Source organism: Trachypithecus francoisi, unplaced genomic scaffold, assembly GCF_009764315.1.
Source record: "Trachypithecus francoisi isolate TF-2019V2 unplaced genomic scaffold, Tfra_2.0 Lachesis_group21, whole genome shotgun sequence".
NCBI classification, from domain to species: Eukaryota; Metazoa; Chordata; class Mammalia; order Primates; family Cercopithecidae; genus Trachypithecus; species Trachypithecus francoisi.
In genome coordinates, this window is record NW_022681467.1 from 31,270,538 (window position 1) to 31,295,692 (window position 25,155).

The 25,155-nt window shown below is 45.9% G+C and overlaps 2 protein-coding genes across 11 annotated transcripts in view; one reads left to right on the forward strand and one right to left on the reverse strand.

Annotated features, from left to right (window-relative positions):
- Positions 1–747, reverse strand: part of RBM39 (RNA binding motif protein 39) — a 41,142-nt gene extending 40,395 nt beyond the window's left edge. For 8 of the 10 annotated variants that reach the window (XM_033186265.1, XM_033186262.1, XM_033186267.1 and 5 more), the window contains exon 1: positions 359–747. The gene's annotated coding sequence lies outside the window, so the exon portion shown is untranslated. The remainder of the gene's footprint in view (positions 1–358) is intronic. The other 2 variants (XM_033186268.1, XM_033186271.1) reach the window with 1 other exon arrangement.
- A 10,738-nt stretch (positions 748–11,485) lies between these two features.
- LOC117068715 (ribosome production factor 2 homolog) lies at positions 11,486–13,113 on the forward strand. Its single transcript, XM_033186274.1, has 3 exons — positions 11,486–11,753; positions 12,070–12,155; positions 12,501–13,113. The coding sequence occupies exons 1-3, from the start codon at positions 11,486–11,488 to the stop codon at positions 12,918–12,920; spliced, it is 774 nt and encodes a 257-aa protein (XP_033042165.1). The 3' UTR covers positions 12,921–13,113.
- Positions 13,114–25,155: the final 12,042 nt, after the last annotated feature.

The following is a 25,155-nucleotide window of genomic DNA, read 5'->3' on the forward strand; positions in this document are numbered from 1 at the left end:
CTTTCCGCGCAAAAACCCGCGCTGCCATTTTAGGGGCAAAGGGAAACTCCCTCCATTGGGAGGGGTTAAGAGCCAAGGCAGCATTCAACTGGCGCCATGTTGGGAGGTCGCGGCGGGCCCAGGCCTCGAAGGAGACAGGTCACCATTCTACCGCGGCCTCTCAGAGGTCCCTGCCACCCCAAGAATCCAGACTCTACCCGACCGGAAAATAAGGGCGCGGTCACTGAAACAGGGCCGATTTCTCGAAAACCACCCCTCACCCCGGTCGCTAAAGACCGCCGAGAGCGCCCCTCAGCCCAAAAGGGAGCCAAACCTAGAGAAAGCTGGGATAATACGCGGGTCCGCAACGCCCCTGTACCTGCTCCGGCTTTCGGACGCCTGTCGTGCTCGTCTTCGGGAAGAGACTTCCGCTGCTGCTGCTGCTGCTGCCGCCGCCGCTTCTGTTGCTACTGTTAAGCCCCTAGGCCCAGGCCGCGGAACCGCCCAGCCCGAATATCGGGCTCCGAGGACGGCTAGGCCCGAGCGAATCTAAAAAAAACAATGGAATTAGAGAAGCCCACGCGGAAGAGCAGGACGGCGGCTTCGGCAGCTCAGGATCCACCCCTGCGACAGTGACGGCAATCTCCCCGAAATGGCGGCCGCTGCTTCCCTCTACTCACATTCACCAGCACACATACACACACACAAACACACGGGGCCTCACAGAGCCCTCAGCACGGGCTCTCGCGAGAAGCTGCCCCAAGCAGCAAATCGGAGAGGCCGAAGTATCGCGAGATCTAAGTGTGGCTCCAGTGTCTGTAGCCCAATCTCGCGCAATGATTGCGCCATAGACATTCCCATCCCCCATTCAGAGAGGCGCCTTTCACTCCCACTTCGCGTAAGCACCGAAATCTCGCGAGACAGAACGGGTCTCTAGGGCAAAGACAGTTGGTAGGCTACCTGTCAATCTTTCAGAGAACTCCTCGCTGAGTGGAGCTCCGCGGTCGCCTCCCCCTCGTGGCGCCTCTTCACGGCCATCTGATGATACCCCCAATACAGCCGACCGCCCCCGCTCCGGCCTCCCGGATGGCTGTCAAGGTCGCCATAAGGCAACCTAGTCATCATGGGGATAGGATAAAACGGCGATCTTCAGATTATCCGCTGAGGGTGGAGACGAAGTGGAAAAGTGTATCAGAAGGCCAGAAGAGACCTTTAGGGGTAGGGGGAGAGGGGGAGATAATAAAAATAGGTTTCCTAGTCATTTGGAGTCAATGGCGCGGTCTGCACTGTCGATCTTTGAAACAACCTTGGAAATAGTGGAGGAAAGCAAAGAAAAGGTGGAGAAGATAAGCTCTGCTTCCCATGGCATGGGATCAGCTTTGTGCCGCGAATTTAATCACCTCTTGTGTCAGGGTTGCTACCGTTCCTTCAAAAAAGTTCCCCTTCCTGAATATTACTGAAGAATTTGGGGGGAAAAAAAGACACCCCACTAAAAAAAGTCCCCCTACCCCCTGGGACCTGGCTCCTCTCCCCTGAAGTCTTCCAGATGCCTGGTAATTAGAGCATGAATTAGCCACTGTTCTTTGGCCAGTACTGTGAGAGGTTTCCTCCTAGATGGTGGAAAAAAATTGGAAAGAACTCCTCAAAGCAAAAAATCTTACCGTCTAATCCTAACAGTCTAATGATTGAGGGCAGAAAAGATTCGAAATGAGACGCCTTGATTAGTGTAGCTAGCTGCTTCAACACTGTGTGACCTTGGACAAGCAAATTAACCTCTCAGAGCAGATTTTTCATTTCCTGATTTAAAAGAGGACATATTTAGTAGCTAGTCTAAGCTACTTGAGCCTGAGGAAGGCAGGTAATGCTCACTACTGAATTTTTAGAGGTTAGCAGGGCATGTCTGGCCAAGTGGACCCTAAGTAAATTGATGAATGAAGGCTCAGTAGGGCTCTAGTGAAGATTAAACGATATAACGTCTGTAAAACGCCTGGCAAATATTTAATCTTCAAAAGAGCTAACTTCTTGCTAAACAAAATTATTTAGAGAAATATAGATGTTAAGTGGTTTTGCCTCTCAGGTTAACTTTACACACGGTTTAGGGTTTATCTTAGAGGATTATTAATAACAAGTTATTTCGTAGTTAGAATACCCTCTTAGTCCTTTTCCTGAAAATTCAGATCCTCTTTTTATTTTATTTCTGACAGAGTCTCGCTCTGGAGGCCTGGCGGAGTGGCTTATTCCTCTAATCCCAGCACTCTGGGAGGCCGGCGGGAGTGGACCGCCTGAGGTCAGGAGTTCAAGACCAGCCTGACCAACATGGCGAAACCCTGTCTCTACTAAAAATTTAAAAACTAGCCAGGCATGGTGGCAGGCGTCTGCAATCCCAGCTACTTGGGAGGCTGAGGCAGGAGAATCGCTTGAACCTGGGAGGCAGAGATTGTAGTGAGCTGAGATCATGCCATTGCACTCTAGCCTGGGTGACAAATCAAGACTCCATCTCAAAAAAAGAAAACACCATCACAGAAAATTGAAGCATAATATGTCAGAAAAAAAGCAAGCTAATTTCTGCTGTCTCTTCCTGCCCCCCGGTAATTCCAGTATTATGACTTCTTATTGTGCAAAATGAAAGCATGAAGGTGACACTTGGTTTTTCTCGTTTGTTTAGGAACATGACATGACAGAATTTGACCTTAATCTCTAGACTTCTTGTTTGGAAAGAGGATTTAAGCTCTAAGTCACTTGACGATTTAAGATCCATCAAATAGTTTTCTGCTCAAGGACCATCAGAGGCAATATGGCAACTTAGCAGATCACCAAAAAACACTGGAGAAATCAAGTTTCTGAAATGAGTGTTTTTTATGTTTAAAAGGAAATATCCCCAGGCATGGCGGCTCATGACCTCTAATCCTAGCACTTTGGGAGGTCAAGGCAGGAGGATTGCTTGAGTCCAGGAGTTTGAGACCAGCCTGGGCAATATAGCAAGACCCTGTCTCTACAAAAAATTTAAAAATTAGCCAGACGTGGTGATGCATGTCTGTAGTTCCAACTACTCAGGAGGCTGAGATGACAGGATAGTTTGAGCCCAGGAGTTCAAGACTGCAGTCAGCTAGAATCATGTGCCACTTCACCCGAGCCTGGGCAACAGAGCAAGATCCTATCTCTTAACACAAAAGAAAATATCATGAACATAATATGCTTTTCATTCACTTTACAAAACTTCACTAACTCTGGTTCATGAACTTTCTATGTAAATGAATTCCCCTTTCATCATTTTGCTCTCAAAGGATAGAGGAATAGAGCCTGAAATAGAACCAAAAAGGTAATGAATATACTTAGAGAATTAAACTGAAAACTAAATGCATTTTACCAATGTGGATTTTTAATTATTAAGGATACATTTTAAATGTATATGTTTATCAGATACATGTGGTTTTGTTTTGTTTTTTGTCCCCAAAAATCTACAGCAAGTAGAATTGTTTGGCTTTTTAATTGAGACAGGGTCTCACACTGTCCCACAGGCTGAAGTGCAGTGGCATCATCATAGCTTACTGTAACCTTGCAGTCCTGGGCTCAAGCAATCCTCCCAGCTCAGCCTCCCAAGTAGCTAGAAATACAGGTGCACATCACCATGCCCAGCTAAATTTAAAAAAAAAAATTGGGGGCTGAGTGTGGTAACTCACGCCTATAATCCCAGCACTTTGGGAGGCCCAGATGGACGGATCACCTGAGATTGGGAGTTCGCGACCAGCGTGACCAACATAGAGAAACCCCGTCTCTACTAAAAATACAAAATGAGCCAGGCATGGTGGCGCATGCCTATAATCCCATCTATTTGGGAGGCTGAGGCAGGAAAATCGCTTGAACCCAGGAGGCGGAGGTTGTGGTGAGCCGGGATCGCGCCATTGCACTCCAAGAAGAGCAAAACTCTATCTAAAAAAAAAAAATTTTTTTTTTTTGTAGAGATTGGGGCTTCAAATGTGATGTTTTGATAAAGGCATGTTATGTGTAATAATCAAATCAGAGTAATTGGGGTAATCCAGCACCTCAAGCATTTATCATTTCCATTTTTTTTTTTTTTTTTTTGAGACACAGTTTCACTCTTGTTGCCCAGGCTGGAGTACAATGGCGCGTTCTCGGCACTCTCTCTCTCTATATATATATGTATGTATATGTGTGTGTGTGCATGTGTGTGTGTGTATATATATATATATATGTTTTTTTTTTTGAGATGGAGTCTCGCTCTGTCGCCCAAGTTGGAGTGCAATGACACAATCAGGCTCGCTGCAACCTCCGCCTCCCAGGTTCAAGCAATTCTCCTGCCTCAACCTCCCGAGTAGCTGGGATTACAAGAGCACGCCACCACACCCAGCTAATTTTTTATATTTTTGGTAGAGACAGGATTTCATCATGTTGCCCAGGCTGTCGAACTCCTGACCGCAAGTGAATTGCCTGCCTCGGCCTCCCAAAGTGCTGGGATTACAGGCATGAGCCACCTCGCCCGGGCTTTTTCTTTCTTGAAACAGTCTCACTTTGTCACCCATGCTAGAGTGCAGTGGCACAATCACAGCTCACTGCAGCCTTGACCTTCTAAGCTCAAGAGATCCTCCCATCTCAGCCTCCTGAGTAGCTAGGACTACAGGCATGTGCCACCAGGCCCAGCTAATTTTAGTATTTTTTGTAGAGTTGGGTTTTTGCCATGTTGTCCAGGCTGGTCCCCAACTCCTGTCTCAAGGGATCCTCTCCTCTATGCCTCCCTAAGTGCTGGGATTACAGGCGTGAGCCGGCGTGCCTGGCCCTTTTTTTCCCCCCATATCACTAGGACAATGGGAAACTTAAGCCCATTTCATACAGATGTAATTAATTTTTTTTTTTTTGAGGCGGAGTCTCACACTGTCGCCCAGGCTGGAGTGCAGTGGCGCGATCTTGGCTCACTGCAAACTCCACCTCCCGGGTTCATGCTATTCTCCTGGCTCAGCCTCCTGAATAGCTGGGACTACAGGTGCCCACCACCGCGCCTGGCTAGTTTTTTGTATTTTTAGTAGAGACGGGGTTTCACTGTGTTGGCCAGGATGGGCTCGATCTCCTGACCTCGTGATCCGCCCGCCTTGGCCTCCCAAAGTGCAGGGATTACAGGCGTGAGCCACCGTGCCCGGCCCAGATGTAATTAATTTTAACACTCATGTGACCTTTGCCTGATTTAGGCAGATGAAATTGTATCTCTCCACCCAGATTCCTTCTGCACTTGATTATCTAATCAATCTCCTGACTAAATGAATTATTTTAAATACATGCTTGTCTATTGGCCACAGTGTCAAGGGTATTCTGGTGACATAGCCAAAGGTTTTAACTTAAATTTGTGGATCATGTTTTTTGAGATGGTCTTGCACTGTCTCCCAGGCTGCTTGGAGTGCAGAGACTTAGTTATGGTTTACATGGTTTACTGCAGGCTCAAACTCTTGGGCTTAGCTTCCCAAAGTGAATTATTAGGGTCTTTTTTTGTTTGTTTTGGTTTTTTTGAGACAGAGTCTTGCTCTGTTGCCCAGGCTATAATGCAACCTTGGCTCACTGCAACCTCCACCTCCTGGGTTCAAGCGATTCTCCTGCCTCAGCCTCCTAAAAAGCTGGGATTACGGGCACCTGCCACCATGCCCGGCTGATTTTTTTGTAGAGATGGGGTTTCACCATGTTGGCCAGGCTGGTTTCGAACTCCTGACCTCAGGTGATCCGCCCCCGCCCCCCTTGACCTCCCAAAAGGCTGGGATTATAGGCATGAGCCACCGTGCCCGGCCTGTTGTTTGTTTTTTTTTAGATGGAGTCACCCAAGCTGGAGTGCAGTGGCTTGATCTCAGCTCACTTCAATCTCCTCCTCCCAGGTCAAGTGATTCTCCTGCCTCAGCCTCCCAAAGCAGCTGGGACCATAGGTATGCACCACCATGCCTGGCTAATATTTATATTTTTAGTAGAGACAGGATTTCACCATGTTGACCAGGCTGATCTTGAACTCCTGACCGCAGGTGATCTGCCCATGTTGGCCTCCCAAAGTGCTGGGATTACAGGCGTGAGCCACTACACCCAGCCTGCTTTTTTGTTTGTGTTTTTGAAACAGTGTCACTCTGTCGCCCAGGCTGCAGTGCAGTGGCAAGATCTCAGCTCACTGCAACCTCCACCTCCCAGGTTCAAGCAATTCTCATGTATCAGCCTCCTGAGTAGCTTTCAACCAAGTGGATTTCAACCAAGTGGGCCCAGCTAATTTTTGTATTGTTAGTACATATGGGGGTTTCATCATGTCGACCCAGCTGGTCTCAAACTCCTGGCCTCAAGTGATCGGCCCTCCTTGGCCTCCTACAGTGCTGGGATTACAGGTGTGAGTCGCCGTGCCTAGCAGAGTGATTAGTTTTGAAGAAGAAATATAGGCTGGGCGCGGTGGCTCAAGCCTGTAATCCCAGCACTTTGGGAAGCCGAGGTGGGCAGATCACCTGAGGTAGGGAGTTTGAGACCAGCCTGACCAACATAGTGAAATCCTGTCTCTACCAAAAATACAAAAAATTAGCCGGGTGTGGTGGCGGGCAACTGTCATCCCAGCTACTCGGGAGGCTGAGGCAGGAGAATTGCTTGAACCTGGGAGGCAGAGGCTGCAGTGAGCCAAGATCACGCCGTTGCACTCCAGCTTGGGTGACAGTGGGAGACTCCGTCCCAAAAAAGAAATCTCAAAAAGAAATCTGTTGTTTTTTGTTTTTTTTTTGAGACGGAGTCTTGCTCTGTCATCCAGGCTGGAGTGCAGCGGCCAGATCTCAGCTCACTGCAAGCTCCGCTTCCCAGGTTCACGCCATTCTCCTGCCTCAGCCTCCCGAGTAGCTGGGACTACAGGCGCCCGCCACCTCGCCCGGCTAATTTTTTGTATTTTTTAGTAGAGACGGGGTTTTACTGTGTTAGCCAGGATGGTCTGGATCTCCTGACCTCGTGATCCGCCCGTCTCGGCCTCCCAAAGTGCTGGGATTATAGGCTTGAGCCACCGCGCCCAGCCAAGAAGAAATCTGTCAAGGGTACATCCCTGGCTACTTACTTGAGGGTGATATCACATTAACTTTGCTTGGGATCACTGTCAAATAATCCTGTCCTCAAACTCAAGATAATTTCGTTAGCTCCTATGTGAACCAGATTGGGAAGTAACTGATGCTTTCTGTCAAGAGTTTCATCTTTGGCCAAAAAAGTAAAATGTTCTGAACTCACCATAGTTATGGCAATGAAGAAGATTAAGGGGCACTTACAATAGCCAATGTGTCCATTCCATGGCCAAAAGGATTGCCCAAAATGCTACTTTAGATTGAAAATAAAAGCAAAAAGATTCAATACATGGTAACATAAAATGTAATTTACAACACTCATTTAGAGCTTATCAATGAAATATACTGTTTACTGATTCATTCAATAAGTGTTTATTTAGTACATTTGGTAGGTGAAATACTCATTAAGACAATTTGCAGCTGGGCACAGTGGCTTATGCCTGTAATCCCAGCACTTTGGGAGACCGAGGCAGGTGGATCACGAGGTCAGGCGTTCAAGACCAGCCTGGCCCACATAGTGAAAACCCATCTCTACTAAAAATGCAAAAAATTAGCTTGGCATGGTGGCACCTGTAATCCCAGCTACTTAGGAGACTAAATCACTTGAACCTCGGAGGCAGAGGTTGCAGTGAGCTAACATTGCATCACTGCACTCCAGCCCAGGTGACGGTGTGAGACTCCAACTCAAAAAAAAAAAAAAAAAGACAATTTGTGAGCACAAAACTAATCAAAAGGATAATCCTTTTTCCTTCAAGAGTTTCCAGTTTATTGAGAGCACCTGAAGGAACATAAAACCATATTCAAGATATACTGTTTTGCATTGTACTAATAAGATTTTGCATAAGCTCAATGCTTTAAACATCGAAAGTCAGGATCTCAGCCAGTCATGGTAGCTCACACCTATAATGCCACCACTTTGGGAGGCCAAGGTAGAGGATCACTTGAACCCAGGAGTTTGAGACCACCGTGGTCATCATAGCAAGACCCTGTCTGAGAAAAAAGATGGAGTCTGGCAGTGTCTCCCAGCAGGCATTGTTTAGTGGCATGATCATAGCTCATTGCAACCTCAAACACCTGGGCTCAAGAGATCATCCCACCTTAACCTACCAAGTAGCTAGGACTATAGGCATATGCCACTACACCTGGCTATTTTTTTTCTTTTTTTTGTCATAGAGACAGGATCTCTCTGTGTTGCCCAGTCTGGTTTTGAATTCCTGATCTGAAGCAATCCTCCCACCTCAGTCTCCCAAAATGCCGGGATTATAGGCGTGAGCCACCTAACCTGGCTAATAGTAGTAATAATAGCATATTTACATAGCACTTCACACATTATAAAGTTTTTTCTATATAAAATCCCATTTATTCCTCTAAATCAGTGTATTTCCTTTTTTTTTTTTTTTTTTTTGAGCCAGAGTTTCGCTCTTCCCCCAAGGCTGGAGTGCAGTGGTGCAATCTCCACTCACTGCAACCTCCTGGGTTCAAACAGTTCTTCTGCCTCAGCCTCCCAAATAGTTGGGATTACAGGCACATGCCATCATGCCTGGCTAATTTATGCATTTTTAGTAGAGACTGGGTTTCACCATGTTGGTCAGGCTGGTCTCGAACTCCTGGTCTCAGGTGATCCGCCTGCCTCGGCCTCTCAAAGTGCTGGGATTACAGGCATGAGCCACTGCTCCCAGACTTGTTTATTTCCTTGAATGAAATACATTGAAATGATCAGACTATAATGGAAGTGATCACGGAATCTGCTTCCGAAAGTAGCTGATTTATGTATTTTATTAGAGCAGTTAGGGAGATTTTTTTTCCAACATTTTATTACGAATATTCTCAAACAGAGTTTGAGAAAATAGTACAGATGCCCACCATCTATTTTACATTTAACATTTTTCAATGTTTGCTATATCACATATTCATCTATCCCTTTGTCCATTCATTCATCCAACTTAATTTTTGTATGCTTTTCAAAGCAAATTGCAGACATCAGTATACTTTATTTTTAAACGCTTACAGCATTGCATAATCTTAACTACAGTTTAATAGTGTTCACAATGTTTTCAAATGGCATAATATTTACATATGGCAAAATGCACAAATCTTAAATGTACCAATAGATTAGTTCTGACAAATGCTTACAAATCGGGTAATGTTCTGTTAACTTTATTAAGTAAAGAAATGTCAGACACAGGCACCGAGGGTCAGAGAAAGCAGTATATTTTGTCCCAAAATATCCTGATTTGACAACCTGAGAAATGGATAAACCATTGCAAATTAGGAGGCAGAGTATTGTTTAAAAACATCTGCTAACAGAAGCAAAAATAATACAATCGGGCACAGCATTGCAAAAGATTTAGGAATTAAGCAAATCTAGCAATAGAGAGGAAGATTCTGCTGACAAGGCATCACAGGATGGAGATATACCTTGAAAATGAAGGATGGCAAACAAAAGAAGCATCAACTCAACAGCGGTTTTGAATGAAAGGCATGTGATTTAATGATATGAGTGAATGACCTTGTACAATAAATAGTCCAGAAAGACACAACATCTCTGAAAGGATGTAGCTAATAGACTCATTCTTTTGGGGTCTGAAAAAATTAGGTTCTTAACAGTCATTTTCTGTGAGAGGTCTACAGACATACATCTTGCCCAAACATGTCTAAATAACCAGCTCCCTAGCCTATCTAGGTGGCAGTAAAATCTGAAATCTCAGCTACTCAGGAGGCTGAGGTGGGAGGACTTCTTGAGCCCCAGAATTCATGTACAGCCTGGGAAACACAGTGAGACTCCATCTCTAAAATAAGTGAAATAAATAACCAATTGCCGTCTCAATATATAAATGAAACATCAGAGTTGGAATATATGCATCATAGACATGAATTATATGCTATTGTTGTAAAAGAAGCAAGGGATGCCAGGCTTTGGGAGGCCGAGGTGGGCAGATCACGAGGTCAGGAGTTCGAGACCAGCCTGACCAACATGGTGAAACCCCGTCTCTACTAAAAATACAAAAATTAGCCAGGCGAGGTGGTGCGCACCTGTAATCCCAGCTACTCGGGAAGCTGAGGCAGGAGAACTGCTTGAACCCAAGAGGCGGAGGTTGCAGTAGGTGGAGATTGCGCCACTCCACTCTAGACTGGGCAACAGAGTGAGACTCCATCTCAAAACAAACAAACACAAAAAACCAACATGGGATTTTGGTAAGAATGTGGATAAATTGGAACCCTTATAATTTAGTGGTATCGATGTTTACATATTAATGATGTAGCTGCTATAGAGAACAGTTTTGGCAGTTACTCAAAAAGTTAAACATACAGTTACCCTACGACCCAGCAAATACACTCCTAGGCATAACAAAATAATTTAAAACAGACATTCGGCTGGGCGCAGTGGTTCACACCTGTAATCCCAGCACTTTGGGAGGCTGAGGCGGGCAGATCACTTGAGAGGAGTTCGAGACCAGCCTGATCAACATGGTGAAACCCTGTCTCTACCAAAAATACAAAAATTAGCCAGGCATGGTGGCACCTATAATCCCAGCTACTTCAGAGGCTGAAGTGGGAGGATCACTTAAACCTAGGAGGTGGAGGTTGCAGTGAGCCAAGATGACACCACTGCACTCCAGCCTGGGAGACAGAGCAAGACTCCATCTCAAAACAAAAAAACAGACAGTCAAATAATTACTCATACACAAGTGTTCATAGCCGCATTGCTCACCATAGCCAAAAAATGAAAACAACCCAAATGCCTATCAACTGATGAATGGATAAACAAAATGTAGTATATTCAGACAATGGAATATTATTCTGCCATAAAAACGAAATACTGATACATGCTATAATGTAGATGAACCTTGAAAACGCTGTGCTAAGTGAAAGAAGCCATACACAAAAGGTCACATATTGTATGAAACCATTTATATGAAACATCCAGAATAGATAAATCCATAGAGACAGAAATCAGATTGGTGGGCCGAGTGCAGTGGCTCATGCCTGTAATCCCAGCACTCTGGGGGGCTGAGGTGGGCAGAGGACGAGGTCAGGAGATCGAGACTAGCCTGGTTAACACGGTGAAATCCCATCCCTTCTAAAATTACAAAAAATTAGTCAGGCGTGGTGGCAGGTGCCTGTAATCCCAGCTACTCAGGAGGCTGAGGCAGGAGGATCGCTTGAACCCAGGAGGGGGAGGTTACAGTGAGCCAATGTAGTGCAACTGCACTCCAGCCTGGGTGACAGAGGGAGACTCCGTCTCAAAAAAAAAAGAGAAAGAAATAAACCAGATTGATATTTGCCAGAAGCTGGGAGGAAGGAGGAATGTGGGGTGACTACTTAATGGCTATAAGGTTTCCTGTTGGGGTAACAAGAATTTACCAGAACTAGATCCACCTAGTTAAGAGTTGCAGGTAGTAGTAGCGTTGGACGCTCTGGATCGAGTTGTAAAGCCCAAAATGAAAACAGCCAAGAGATTCCTTGAGAAAAGAGAACCAAAACTCAATGAAAATATTAAAAATGCCATGCTGATTAAAGGAGGAAATGCAAATGTAACAGTGACACAAGTACTTAAAGATGTGTGTGCACTGAAAAAACCATACGGTGTACTGTATAAAAAGAAAAATATTAAAAGACCTTTTGAGGATCAGACATCACTGGAATTCTTTTCAAATAAGTCAGATTGTTCTTTATTCATGTTTGGCTCCTGTAATAAGAAGCAGCCAGGCCGGACGCGGTGGCTCATGCCTATAATCCCAGCACTTTGGGAGGCTGAGGCAGGCGGATCACAAGGTCAGGAGATAGAGACCCTCCTGGCTAACATGGTGAAACCCGATCTCTACTAAAAATACAAAAAAATTAGCCGGGCGTGGTGGCAGGCGCCTGTAGTCCCAGTTACTCAGGAGGCTGAGGCAGGAGAATGGCATGAACCCGGGAGGCAGAGCTGGCAGTAAGCTCAGATAGCGTCACTGCACTCCAGCCGGGGTGACAGAGCGAGACTCCGTTTCAAAAAAGAAAAAAAAGAAGCAGCCATATAATCCATATAATCTAGTAATAGGTCGTATGTATGACCACCAGGTGCTGGATGTGATTGAATTAGGTATTGAGAATTTTGTCTCTCTAAAATACATTAAGAATGGCCGGGCGCGGTGGCTCAAGCCTGTAATCCCAGCACTTTGGGAGGCTGAGACGGGCAGATCACGAGGTCAGGAGATCGAGACCATCCTGGCTAACACGGTGAAACCCCGTCTCTACTAAAAAATACAAAAAAACTAGCCGGGCATGGTGGCAGGCGCCTGTAGTCCCAGCTACTCAGGAGGCTGATGCAGGAGAATGGCGTCAACCCGGGAGGCAGAGCTTGCAGTGAGCTGAGATCCAGCCACTGCACTCCAGCCCAGGCGACAGAGCGAGACTCCATCTCAAAGTAAATAAATAAATAAATAAATAAACAAACAAATAAATAAATAAAAATACATTAAGAACAGTAAATGTCCTGAAGGAACAAAACTCATGCTAATATTTGCTGGTGATTATTTCAATGTAACAGAAGATTATAGAAGACTAAAAAGTCTTCTTGTTGATTTCTTCAGAGGCCCGAGGGTATCAAATATCTGCCTGGCTGGATTAGAGTATGTTCTGCACTTCACTGCACTGAATGGGAAGATTTACTTTCGAAGCTATAAGTTGCTGTTGAAGAAATCTGGTTGCAGAACACCACAGATTGAATTGGAAGAGATGGGACCCTCATTAGATCTGGTTCTGAGGAGGACACACCTGGCATCGGATGACTTTTATAAATTATCTATGAAAATGCCAAAACCTCCCAAGCCAAAGAAGAAGAAAACTATCTCCAATGATACTTTTGGTACAACTTATGGAAGGATTCATACGTAGAAGCAAGACCTAAGCAAACTACAGACCAGGAAAATGAAGGGGTTGAAGAAGCGACCTGCAGAAAGGATAACAGAAGACCAGGAGAAAAAGTCAAAAAGAATTTAAAAGAAATGATGGGGGAAAAAAAAAAAGAATTTACCAGAACTAAACATTGGAGAAGGTTGAACAACACTGTGGAAGTAAATGCCAAGAATTGAACACTTTAATATGATTAATGGTTCACTTTATTTTACGTGAATCTTATCTCAATAAAAATAGAATAAACTGGGTGCAGTAGTTCATGCCTGTAATCCCAGTACTTTGGGAGGCCAAGGCGGGAAGATTGCTTGAGATTAGGAGTTCTCAAGACCAGCCTGAGCAACAGAGAGGAACCCTATCTTCTATCCGTTGTTGTTGTGGTTGTTCTTGTTGTTGTTGTTGTTTTGAGACAAGGGTCTTGCTCTGTCACCCAGTCTAGAGTGTAGTGGCGTGGTGTGATTCATCTCACCACAACTCTGCCTCCTGGGTACAAGTGATCCTCCCAGGAGTGGCTGGGATAACAGGTGTATGCCACCATGCCCAGCTAATCTTCATATCTTTTTTGGTAGAGATAGGGTTTTTCTGTGTTTTCAAGGCTGGTCTCAAACTCTGGGCTCAAACAACCTGCTTACCTTGGCCTCCTAAAGTGCTAGGATTACAGGGGTAAGCCACCGCACCTGGCCTTGACCCTATCTTAAAAAAAAAAAAAAAAAAAAAAAGGCCAGGCGCGGTGGCTCAAGCCTGTAATCCCAGCATTTTGGGAGGCCGAGACAGGCGGATCACGAGGTCAGGAGATCGAGACCATCCTGGCTAACACGGTGAAACCCCGTCTCTACTAAAAAATACAAAAAAAAAAAAAAATAGCTGGGCGAGGCGGCGGGCGCCTGTAGTCCCAGCTAATCGGGAGGCTGAGGCAAGAGAATGGCGTAAACCCAGGAGGCAGAGCTTGCAGTGAGCTGAGATCCGGCCAGTGCACTCCAGCCTGGGCGACAGAGTGAGACTCCATCTCAAAAAAAACAAAAAACAAAAAACTAGCAGGGCATGGTGGGCATGCACCTGTAGTCCCAGCTACATAGGAGGATGAAGTGGGAGGACTGCTTGAACCCAAAAGTTTGAGGTGTCAGTGAGCTATGATGGCACTGCTGCACTCCATCCTGGGTAGCAGATTAAGAACCTGTCTCTTAATGAAAAAAAGGAAAGAGATTTTAGAAAAAGAAAAAAAACAAGGGACCTTCTCAGAACCTCTAGAATCAAGAGCAAGATGCTGCATGATCAATGAAATGAAAACTCTCGGCCAGGCGCGGTAGCTCACACCTGTCATCCAAACACTTGGGGAGGCAGAGGTGGGCAGATCATGAGGTCAGGAGTTTGAGACCAGCCTGGCCGGTATGGTGAAACCCCGTCTCTACTAAAAATACAAAAATTAGCCAAGCGTGGTGGCACATACTCGTAGTCCTAGCTACTCGTGAGGCTGAGACAAGAGAATCCCTTGAACCCTAGAGGCAGAGGTCGCAGTGAGCTGAGATCATGCCACTGCACTCCAGCCTAGGTGACAGAGCAAGACTCCGTCTCAAACACTCAAATCCTTGCTTTCTTCCTTTTTTTTTTTTTGAGATGGAGCCTTGCTTTGTCACCCAAGCTGGACTGCAGTGGAGTGCTCTCGGCTCACTGCAACCCCTGCATTCTGGGCTCAAGCTGTTCTTCTGCCTTAGCATCCAGAGTAGCTGGGATTACAGGCACGTGTCACCACGCCCAGCTAATTGCTTTCTATTTCTATTTATTTATTTATTTATTTTTTGAGACAGAGTCTTGCTGTGCCGCCCAGGCTGGAGTGCAGTGGTGCGATCTCCGCTCACTGCAAGCTCCGCCTCCCAGGTTCATGCCATTGTCCCAGCTCAGCCTCCTGAGTAGCTGGGATTACAGGCGCCTGCCACCTCCCCAGCTAATTTTTTGTATTTTTCATAGAGACGGGGTTTCACCGTGTTAGCCAGGATGGTCTTGATTTTCTGACCTGGTGATCCGCCCACCTTGGCCTCCCAAAGTGCTAGGACTACAGGCGTGAGCCACAGCGCCTGGCCTGTTTTCTATTTTTAGTAAAGACAGGTTTCACCATGTTGGCCAGGCTGGTCTCGAACTCCTGACCTCAAGTGATCCACCCACCTCGGCCTCCCAAAGTGCTGGGATTACAGGCATGAGCCACTGTGCCCGGCCAAATCCCTGCTTTCAAATACCCACCTCTTCTCATGTCAAGGCTACATTCTGCACTTGCAGAATATTGAAGTAATTCCACATATATATGTATATACATATAAATGAATATATGTATATTTACTACATATATATTATATATGTGTGTGTATGTGTATATATATATTTTTTATTTTTTTTAATTGAGACAGAGTGTCAATCTGTCGCCCAGGCTGGAGTGCAGTGGCGCGATCTCAGCTCACTACAACCTCCACCTCCTGGGTTCAAGCAATTCTCTGCCTCAGTCTCCTGAGTAGCTGAGATTACAAACCACTGCCACCACGCCCAGCTGATTTTTTTTGTATTTTTAGTAGAAACGGGGTTTCACCATCTTGGCCAGCCTGGTCTTCAATGCCTGACCTCGTGATCCACCTGCCTCCACCTCCCAAAGTGCTGGGATTACAGGCATGAGCCACCGTGCCCAGCCATGTATTCTATATTTATGTATGTGGCAGTCTACTATGTGGCAGTCACTAAACTGGGCACTGGTAAAACAAACAATGGAGTGCAAAAACCGTCACGGCCCCTGCCCTCCTGGAGCTTACAAACCTTGTTGGAAGAGGCAGGCGTTGATCAAAAGACTATATAAATAGGGCCAAGCGCAGTGGCTCAGGCCTGTAATCCCAACACTTTGGAAGGATGAGCCGGCTGGATCACCTGAGGTCAGGAGTTCAAGACCAGCCTGGTCAACATGGCAAAAACCTGTCTCCACTAAAAATACAAAAAAATTAGCTGAGCATGGTGACACATGCCTATATTCCCAGCTACTCAAGAAGCTGAGGAAGGAGAATCCCTTGAATCCACGTGGTGGAGGTTGCAGTGAACCGAGATTACATCACTGCACTCCAGCCTTGTAGACAGAGTGACGCAAAAAATAAATAAATAAACAAATAAAGGCCATATAAATAAATGAAGATGCACAACTGTGACAATTGCTATAAGAAAGATTTATGGTGCTATAAGAGCAAATGAGAGGAAGATTCGGGCCAAGCTGGCTCACACCAGTAATCTCAGCACTTCGGGAGGCTTGGATGGGCTGATCTCAAAAAAACAAACAAACAAAAAAGAGTAAGATTTGAGGAGCAGTGTATAACAGGTAAAGAATATTCCTGACAAGTAATAGACTGTGCAATGGCCTTGTAGCAGAATGAAGCATGGTGTCTTTAAGGACTACAGGAAGACCATGTGGCTATAGCAAAGATGCTTAGGAACAGCCCAACCATGTAATACCTTCTAAGCCAGGGAAGATGAGTCTGGTTTGTTGTTGTTGTTTTTAGACGGAGTCTCACTCTGTCGCCCTGGCTGGAGTGCAGTGGTTAGATCTCTACTCACTGCAACATTTGCCCCCTGGGTTCAAGTGATTCTCCTGCCTCAGCCCCCCAGGTAGTTGGGATTTCAGGCACACCACCACACCCAGCTAATTTTTGTATTTTTAGTAGAAACGGGGTTTTACTATATTGGTCAGGCTGGTCTCCAACTCCTGACCTCGCAATCCCCCTGCCTCAGCCTCCCAAGGTGTTGGGATTACAGGCATGAGCCACCGCGCCTGGCCTAATTTTTATTTTTATAGAGATGGGGCCTCACTTTGTTGCCCAGCCTGGTCTTGAACTCCTGGGCTCAAGCTATCCTCCCACCTTGGCCTCCCAAAGTGCTGAGATTACAGATATAAACCTCCATGCCCAGCAGTTTTTTCAACACTTACAGAACTAGTCTCATGGCCTCTTCTTCAGAGATACCAGCACCTGGCTGCCCAATGCCCCATACTCACAAGTCTGGTTTCTACCCCTTGGGGTTCTTCCCCTGAGTTCAGAGACACGAGCACTTGTCAATCAATACCTCCTCCTCAGAGGTCTGAGTGTGGGCTGTGTTTGACCCTTCCCCTTCTAAATGTCTATGTTTTAATAACTCCAACCTCTTCCTTTTGTTCCCTCAGCCCTAGGGATGGTAGCTGTTCCTACAGTTACTACCACCATGGTACTTTAGGTTTCACCTTTTACTTCTTCAGTTACTCAGTTAACAACCCACTATGTTACACTGTCTCTGTCCAAATGCCATGTGATTTCTACATCCTTACAGGACCTTGACTAATATATAAGGATTGTTATTTACTCTTCATGGTCCAGTTCAAATGCTACCTTCTAATGTGTCTTTTCCATTATCCTCAGTTAAAATTATCCATCCAGTTAATTCATAATGTCTTTCTTGAAAAGCCAATAGAGGTTTGTTTTTATAATGACATGCCCAGTCACAATCATATGCCTACTCACATCTCTTTGTTGTCTTACAGTTATACTGAAACTTCCTTACTCAAATTAACTCTGATCCAAAAAAATTGCCTACCAATTATAATAGAGAAAAGTAGGTATAGAACAAGAAGGAACAAACATGGGTTCTAATCCATTCAATTACATATTGTACTTCTGCACAATTTACTTAAACTCTCAGTTAAATTTGTTTTTCTAGCCTCACAGATCACTCTGAGGATTAAGTAGAATAAATGTTGAAAGGATTAAGTAAGATAATATGTGTGAAGCATTTGCCACAGTGCCTGTCTAGTGCCCCAAGTATTCAATAAATATAAACTATTGGCCGGATGCAGTGGCTCATGCCTGTAATCCCAGCACTTTGGGAGGCTGAGATGGGTAGATCACAAAGTCAGGCATTCCAGACCAGCCTGGCCAACATGGTGAAACCCCTTCCCTACTAAAAATACAAAAATTAGCTGAGCGTGGTCGCATTGTAATCCCGGCTACTAGGGAGGCTGAGACAGGAGAATCACTTGAACCCGGGAGGCGGAGGTTGCAGTGAGCTGAGATCATGCCACTGCACTTCAGCCTGGATGACAGAGGGAGACTCTGTCTCAAAAATAAACAAATAAATAAACAAACTATTATTTTTGCTATTAGTTTACAATTTATCCAGTAATGTGTACCAAGAAAGCACTTTTTTTTTTTTTTTTTTTTAGGACAGCTAAAGCCTTTTTTTTTTTTTTTTTGTGACGGAGTCTTACTCCATCACCCAGGTTGGGGTGCAGTTGCACGATCTCTGCTCACTGCAACCTCCGCCTCCTTGATTCAAGCGATTCTCTTGCCTCTCCTCCTGAGTAGCTGGGACTACAGGTGCGTGCCACCATGCAGGCTAATATTTGTATTTTTAGTAGAGACAGGGTTTCACTGTGTTGGCCAGCCTGGTCTCAAATTCCTGACTTCAGGTGATCCACTTGCCTTGGCCTCCTGAAGTGTTGGGATTACAGGCGTGAACCACCACACCCGGCCAATAACATACTTTTTAAAAATAAGAAAGTGCCGGCCAGGTGCAGTGGCTCACGCCTGTAATCCCAGCACTTTGCGAGGCTGAGACAGGCAAATTTCCTGAGCTCAGGAGTTTGAGACCACTATGCACAACATAGTGAAACCCCATCTCTACTAAAAATACAAAAGTTAGCCGGGTGTGGTGGCACACCCCTGTAATCCCATCTACTCGGGAGGCTGAGGCAGGAGAAATCACTTAAAACCAGAGGTAGAGGTTGCAGTGAGTGGCGATTGTGCCACTGCACTCCAGCCTGGGCAACAGAGTGAGACTCCATCTCAAAAAAAAAAATTAAAAGTAAAAATTAGCCAGGCATAGTGGTTCACACCTATAGTCACAGCTACTCTGGTGACTAAGGAAGGAGAATTACATAAGCCCAGGTGGTTCAGATTACAGTGAGCTATGATGGCTCCACTGCACTCTAGCCTGGGCAACAGAGCAAGAGTAATAATAAAATAAATTTCAGGCCCATAATCTTAGCATCATGCCACTGCACTCCAGCCTGGCGACAGAGTGAGACTCTGTCTCAAAATAAATAAATAAATAAATAAATACATAAATAAATAAATAAAATTAAAAAATAAAATAAAATAAAGTTGTAGGGATACCTTTATTTATTTATTTATTTCCTGAGATGGAGTCTTGCTCTGTTGCCTAGGCTGGAGTGCCGTGGCACAATCTTGGCTCACCGCAACCTCCACCTCCCAGTTTCAAGTGATTCTCCTGCCTCAGCTTCCTGAGTAGCTGAGACTCCAGGCTCATGCCACCACACCCAGCTAATTTTTGCCTTTTTTTTTTTTTTTGAGACGGAGTCTCTCTCTGTCGCCCAGGCTGGAGTGCAGTAGCCGGATCTCAGTTCACTGCCAGCTCTGCCTCCCAGGTTTACGCCATTCTCCCGCCTCAGCCTCCCGAGTAGCTGGGACTACAGGCGCCCGCCACCTCGCCTGGCTAGTTTTTTGTATTTTTTAGTAGAGACGGGGTTTCACCATGTTAGCCAGGATGGTCTCGATCTCCTGACCTCGTGATCCGCCCGTCTCGGCCTCCCAAAGTGCTGGGATTACAGGCTTGAGCCACCGCACCCGGCCAATTTTTGCATTTTTATTTTATTTATTTATTATTTATTTATTTATTTATTGAGATGGAGTCTGGCTCTGTCGCGCAGGCTGGAGTGCAGTGGGGTGATCTCCGCTTACTGCAACCTTTTCCTCACGGGTTTTAGCGATTCTCCTGACTCAGCCTCCTGAATAGCTGGGATTACAGGTGCGTGCCACCATGACTGGCTAATTTTTTGCATTTTTAGTAGAGATGGGATTTCACCATGTTAGCCAGGATGGTCTCGATCTCCTAACCTCATGATCCACCTGCCTCAGCCTCCCAAAGTGCTGGGATTACAAGCGTGAGCCACCGCTCCTGGCCCAAGACCCTATCTCTTAAAACAAACAAACAAAAAAATAAAGAAATAGGGCAACCCCCTCAGGCCCCCTTCCACACTGTAGAAGCTTTGTTCTTTCGCTCTTCGTAATAAATCTTGCTGCAAGAAAAGAAAGAGAGAGAGAGAGAGAGAGAGAGACAGAAAGAACGAACGAACTAACGAAAGAAAGAAAGAAAATAAAGTAGGCCAATTAATAATCCTACAATGGCCTCTAAGAGTTCAAGTGAAAGAAAGTGTTAACATCTCTCTCACTTTTTATTTTGTCTTTTTTTTTTTTTTCCTTTTTTTTTGTGGAGAACGGGGTCTCGCTATATTACCCAGGCAGGTCTCGAACTCCCGGGCTCAAGCTATCTTTCCGCCTCTGCCTCCCTGAGAGTTGGGATTACAGGCGTGAGCCACCGCGCCCGGCAACATCTCTCTCACTTTAAATCAAAAGCTGTAAGTGATTAAGCTTAGTGAGGAAGTCATGCTGAAAGCTGAGATATGCCTAAAGGTAGGCCTCTTCTTATGAACACAAAGGAGAAGTTCTTGAAGGAAATTAAATGTACTACTTCAGTAAACACACAAATTATAAGAAAGTGAAACAGACTTATTGCTGATATGGAGAAAGTTTGGTCTAGATAGAAAATCAAAACGGCCAGAGCATTTCCTAAACCAAAGCCTAAACCAGAGCATGTCCCTAACTCTCTGTAATTCTATGAAGACTGAGAGAGGAGAGGAAGATGGAGGAGAAAAGTTTGAAGCTAGCAGAGGTTGATTTATGAGGCTCAAGGAAATAAGCCATCTTCATAATATAAAAGTGCAGTAATCTCAACACTTTGGGAGGCCAAGGTGGGTGGATCATTTGAGGTCAGGAGTTTGAGACCAGCCTGGCCAACATGGTGAAACTCGTCTCTACTAAAAATACAAAAATTAGCCAGGCATGGAAGCAGGCACCTGTAATCTCAGCTACTCGGGAGGCTGAGGCAGGAGAATTGTTTGAACTTGAGAGGAGGAAGTTGCAGTGAGCCAAGATCATTGCCACAGAACTCCAGCCTGGGCGACAGAGCAAGACTGCAACTCAAAACAAAGCAAAACAAAACAAAAAAGAATTATGCTGAGTCTTCTCTGCCTGTGTTCTATAAATGGAAAAACAAAGCCTGGATGATAGCACATCTGTTTACAACATAGTTTATTGAATACTTCAAGCTCACTGTTGAGACCTACTGCTCAGGAAAAAAAAAAAAAAAAAAAAATTCCTCTCTAAATATTACAGCTCATTGACAATGCACCTGGTCACCCAAAAGCTCTCAGGGAGATATACAAGATATACATGGCTGCTGAAACAACATTCATTCTGCAGCCCATGAATGAAGGAATAATTTTGACTTCCATGTCTTTATTTTTATTTTTTAAATTTTAAATTTTTTATTTTTCTTTATTTCTATTTATTTATTTATTGATTTTTGAGAAATAATCTCACTCTGTTGCCCAGGCTAGAGTGCAGTGGCTCGATCTTGCTCACTGATCTCCGCCTCCTGGGTTCAAGCGATTCTCCTGTCTTGGCCTCCTGAGTAGCTGGGATTGCAGGCACTCACCACCATGCCCAGCTAATTTTTGTATTTCTTTTTTTTTTTTTGAGACGGAGTCTTGCTCTGTCGCCCGGCCTGGAGTGCAGTGGCTGGATCTCAGCTCACTGCAAGCTCCGCCTCCCGGGTTTACGCCATTCTCCTGCCTCAGCCTCCCAAGTAGCTGGGACTACAGGCGCCGGTCACCTCGCCCGGCTAGCTTTTTGTCTTTTTTAGTAGAGACGGGGTTTCACCGTGTTAGCCAGGATGGTCTCGAACTCCTGACCTCGTGATTCGCCCGTCTCGGCCTCCCAAAGTGCTGGGATTACAGGCTTGAGCCACCGCGCCCGGCCATTTTTGTATTTCTTTAGGAGAGATGGAAATTCACCGTGTTGGTCAGGCTGGTCTCAAACTCCTGACCTCAAGTGATCTGACTACCTCAGCCTCAATAAAGTGCTGGGATTACAGGTGTGAGTCACTATACCTGGCCTTTAGGTTTTATTCCTTTTTTTTTTTTTTTTTGAGACGGAGTCTTGCTCTGCCGCCCAGGCTGGAGTGCAGTGGCCGGATCTCTGCTCACTGCAAACTCCACCTCCCGGTTCACGCCATTCTCCTGCCTCAGCCTCCCGAGTAGCTGGGACTACAGGCGCCCGCCACCTCGCCCGGCTAGTTTTTTTGTATTTTTAGTAGAGACGGGGTTTCACTGTGTTAGCCAGGATGGTCTTGATCTCCTGACCTCGTGATCCGCCCGTCTCGGCCTCCCAAAGTGCTGGGATTACAGGCTTGAGCCACCGCGCCCGGCCTAGGTTTTATTCCTTAGAGATTTTTATATAGAGATCGGGTCCCACTATGTTGTTTAGGCTTGTCTGGAACACCTGGGCTGAAGCGATTCTCCTGCTTTAGCCGCCCAAAATGTGAGCCACCATGCCCAGCCTGACTTTCAAATATTATTATTATTATTATTATTATTATTATTTTATTTATTTATTTTTTTTTGAGACGGAGTCTTGCTCTGTCGCCAGGGCTGGAGTGCAGTGGCCGGATCTCAGCTCACTGCAAGCTCCGCCTCCCGGGTTGACGCCATTCTCCTGCCTCAGCCTCCCGAGTAGCTGGGACTACAGGCGCCCACCACCTCGCCCGGCTAGTTTTTTGTATTTTTAGTAGAGACAGGGTTTCACCGTGTTAGCCAGGATGGTCTATGATCTCCTGACCTCCTGATCCGCCCGTCTTGGCCTCCCAAAGTGCTGGGATTACAGGCTTGAGCCACCGCGCCTGGCCCAAATCTTATTATTTAAGAAATACTTGGCTGGGGCCAGGCCTGGTGGATCACGCCTGTAATCCCAGTACTTTGGGAGGCAGAGGCAGGTGAATCACCTGAGATCAGGAGTTCAAGACCAGGCTGGCCAACATGGTAAAACGTCTCTAGTAAAAATACAAAAATTAGTTGGGCGTGGTGGTGGGCGACTGTAATACCAGCTACTCAGTAGGCTAGGCAGAATTGTTTGAACCTGGGAGAAGGAGGTTGCAGTGAGCCAAGATCATGCCACTGCACTCCAGCCTGGGCAACAAGATCAAAATTCCATCAAAAAGGCTGGATGCGGTGGCTCAAGCCTGTAATCCCAGCACTTTGGGAGGCCGAGATGGGCGGATCACGAGGTCAGGAGATCGAGACCATCCTGGCTAACATGGTGAAACCCCGTCTCTACTAAAAATACAAAAACTAGCCGGGCGAGGTGGCTGGCGCCTGTAGTCCCAGCTACTTGGGAGGCTGAGGCAGGAGAAAGGTGTGAACCCAGGAGGCGGAGCTTGCAGTGAGCCGAGATCACGCCACTGCACTCCAGCCTGGGCCACAGAGCAAGACTCCAACTCAAAAAAAAAAAAAAAATTAGGTGGGAGTCATCACATACACCTGTTAATCCCACCTACTCAGGATGCTGAGGCAAGACAATCGCTTGAACCCGGGAGGTGGAGAATGCGGTGAGCCGAGGTCACCCCATTGCACTCTAGTATGCAGCAATGCAGCATGGGCATGGGCAACAAGAGCGAGACTCTGACTCTTTTATTTAATTTAATTTAATTTAATTTATTTTATTTTTTTGAGACAGATCTCGTTCTGTCACCCAGGCTGGAGTGGTGTGATCTCGGCTCACTGCAACCTCCGCCTCCCAGGTTCACGCCATTCTCCTGCCTCAGCCTCCCAAGTAGCTGGGACTACAGGCGCTTGCCACCACGCTGGGCAAAGTTTTTTGTATTTTTAGTAGAGACGGGGTTTCACCGTGTTAACCAGGATGGTCTCAATATCCTGACCTCGTGATCTGCCCAACTCAGCCTTGCAAAGTGCTAGAATTACAGGCATGAGCCACTGAGCCTGGCCAAGACTCCAAAAGAAAAGAGAAGAGAAGAGAAATATCTTTTGCCTGAGCCCAGGGGCTCACACTGGTAATCCAAGCACTTTAGGAGGCCAAAGTGGGAGCATCATTTGAGGCAAGGAGTATTTATTTATTTATTTATTTGAGAAGGGGTCTGGCTGTGCTGCCCAGGCTGGAGTGCAGGGGAGCAATCTCAGCTCACTCCAACCTCCGCCCCCTGGATTCAAGCGATTCTCCTGCCTCAGTCTCCCAAGTAGCTGGGACTACAGGCACACACCACCACGCCGAGTTAATTTTTGTATTATTGGTAGAGATGAGGTTTCACCATGTTGGCCAGGCTGGTCCCGAACTCCTGACCTCGTGATCCACCTGCCTCGGCCTCCCAAAGTGCTGGGATTACAGGCATGAGCCACTGCACCTGGCCAATTTTTTATTTTTATTTTTTTTTTTGAGATGGAGTTTTGTTCTTGTGGTACAGGCTGGAGTGCAGTGAAACAATCTGGGCTCACTGTAACCTCTGCCTCCCGGGTTCTATTGATTCTCCTGTGCAGCCTCCCAAGTAGCTGGGATTACAGGCGTCCACCACTATGCCGGGCTAATTTTTGTATTTTTAGTAGAGACGGGGTTTCACCATGTTGGCCAGGCTGGTCTTGAACTCCTGACCTGAGGTAATCTGCCCGCCTTGGCCTCCCAAAATGCTGGGATTACATGCATGAGCCACCATGCCCAGCCAAAATATATTTTTGTAATTATTTAGGTATGGCAGAATGCACCTGTAGTCCCGGCTACTCAGGAAGCTGAGGTGGGAGGATCTCTTGAGCCCCGGAGGTAGATGCTGCAGTGAGCCATGATCATTCCACTGTACTCCAGCCCCAGTGATAGAGACTGTGTCTCAAAAGAGGGGAGGGGAGGGAAGGGTTTTCAAAAGGCTTTAGCTGCGCTAAGCCCTAGATAGTGATTTCTCTGATGGATCTAGGCAAAGTAAATTGAAAACCTTCTGGAAATAATTCACCGTTCTGTTTGCCTTTGAGAACATTTATGATTCATGATAGTGGCCCATGTTTGTAATCCCAACACTTTGGAAAGCAGAGGCGGCAAGATCATTTGAGCACAGGAGATTGAGACCAGCTTGGGTAACACAGTGAGAGCCCCATCTCGACAGTAAACTTAAAAAAAAAAATTAGCTGGGTGTGGAAGCACACACCTTTCAGTCCCAGCTACTTGGTGGGGGTGCTGACTTGGGAGGATGGCTTGAGCCTGGGAAGTTGAGGCTACAGTAAGCCATGTTTGTACCACTGCACTCCATCTGGGTG

Coding starts and splice junctions, on each gene's coding strand:
- LOC117068715 (XM_033186274.1), top strand. CDS start 11,486: ATGAAAACAGCCAAGAGATTCCTTGAGAAAAGAGAACCAAAACTCAAT. Junction 11,754..12,069: donor CTGTAATAAGAAGCAGCCAG/GCCGGACGCGGT, acceptor CATATAATCCAT/ATAATCTAGTAATAGGTCGT. Junction 12,156..12,500: donor ATTTTGTCTCTCTAAAATAC/ATTAAGAATGGC, acceptor AAATAAAAATAC/ATTAAGAACAGTAAATGTCC.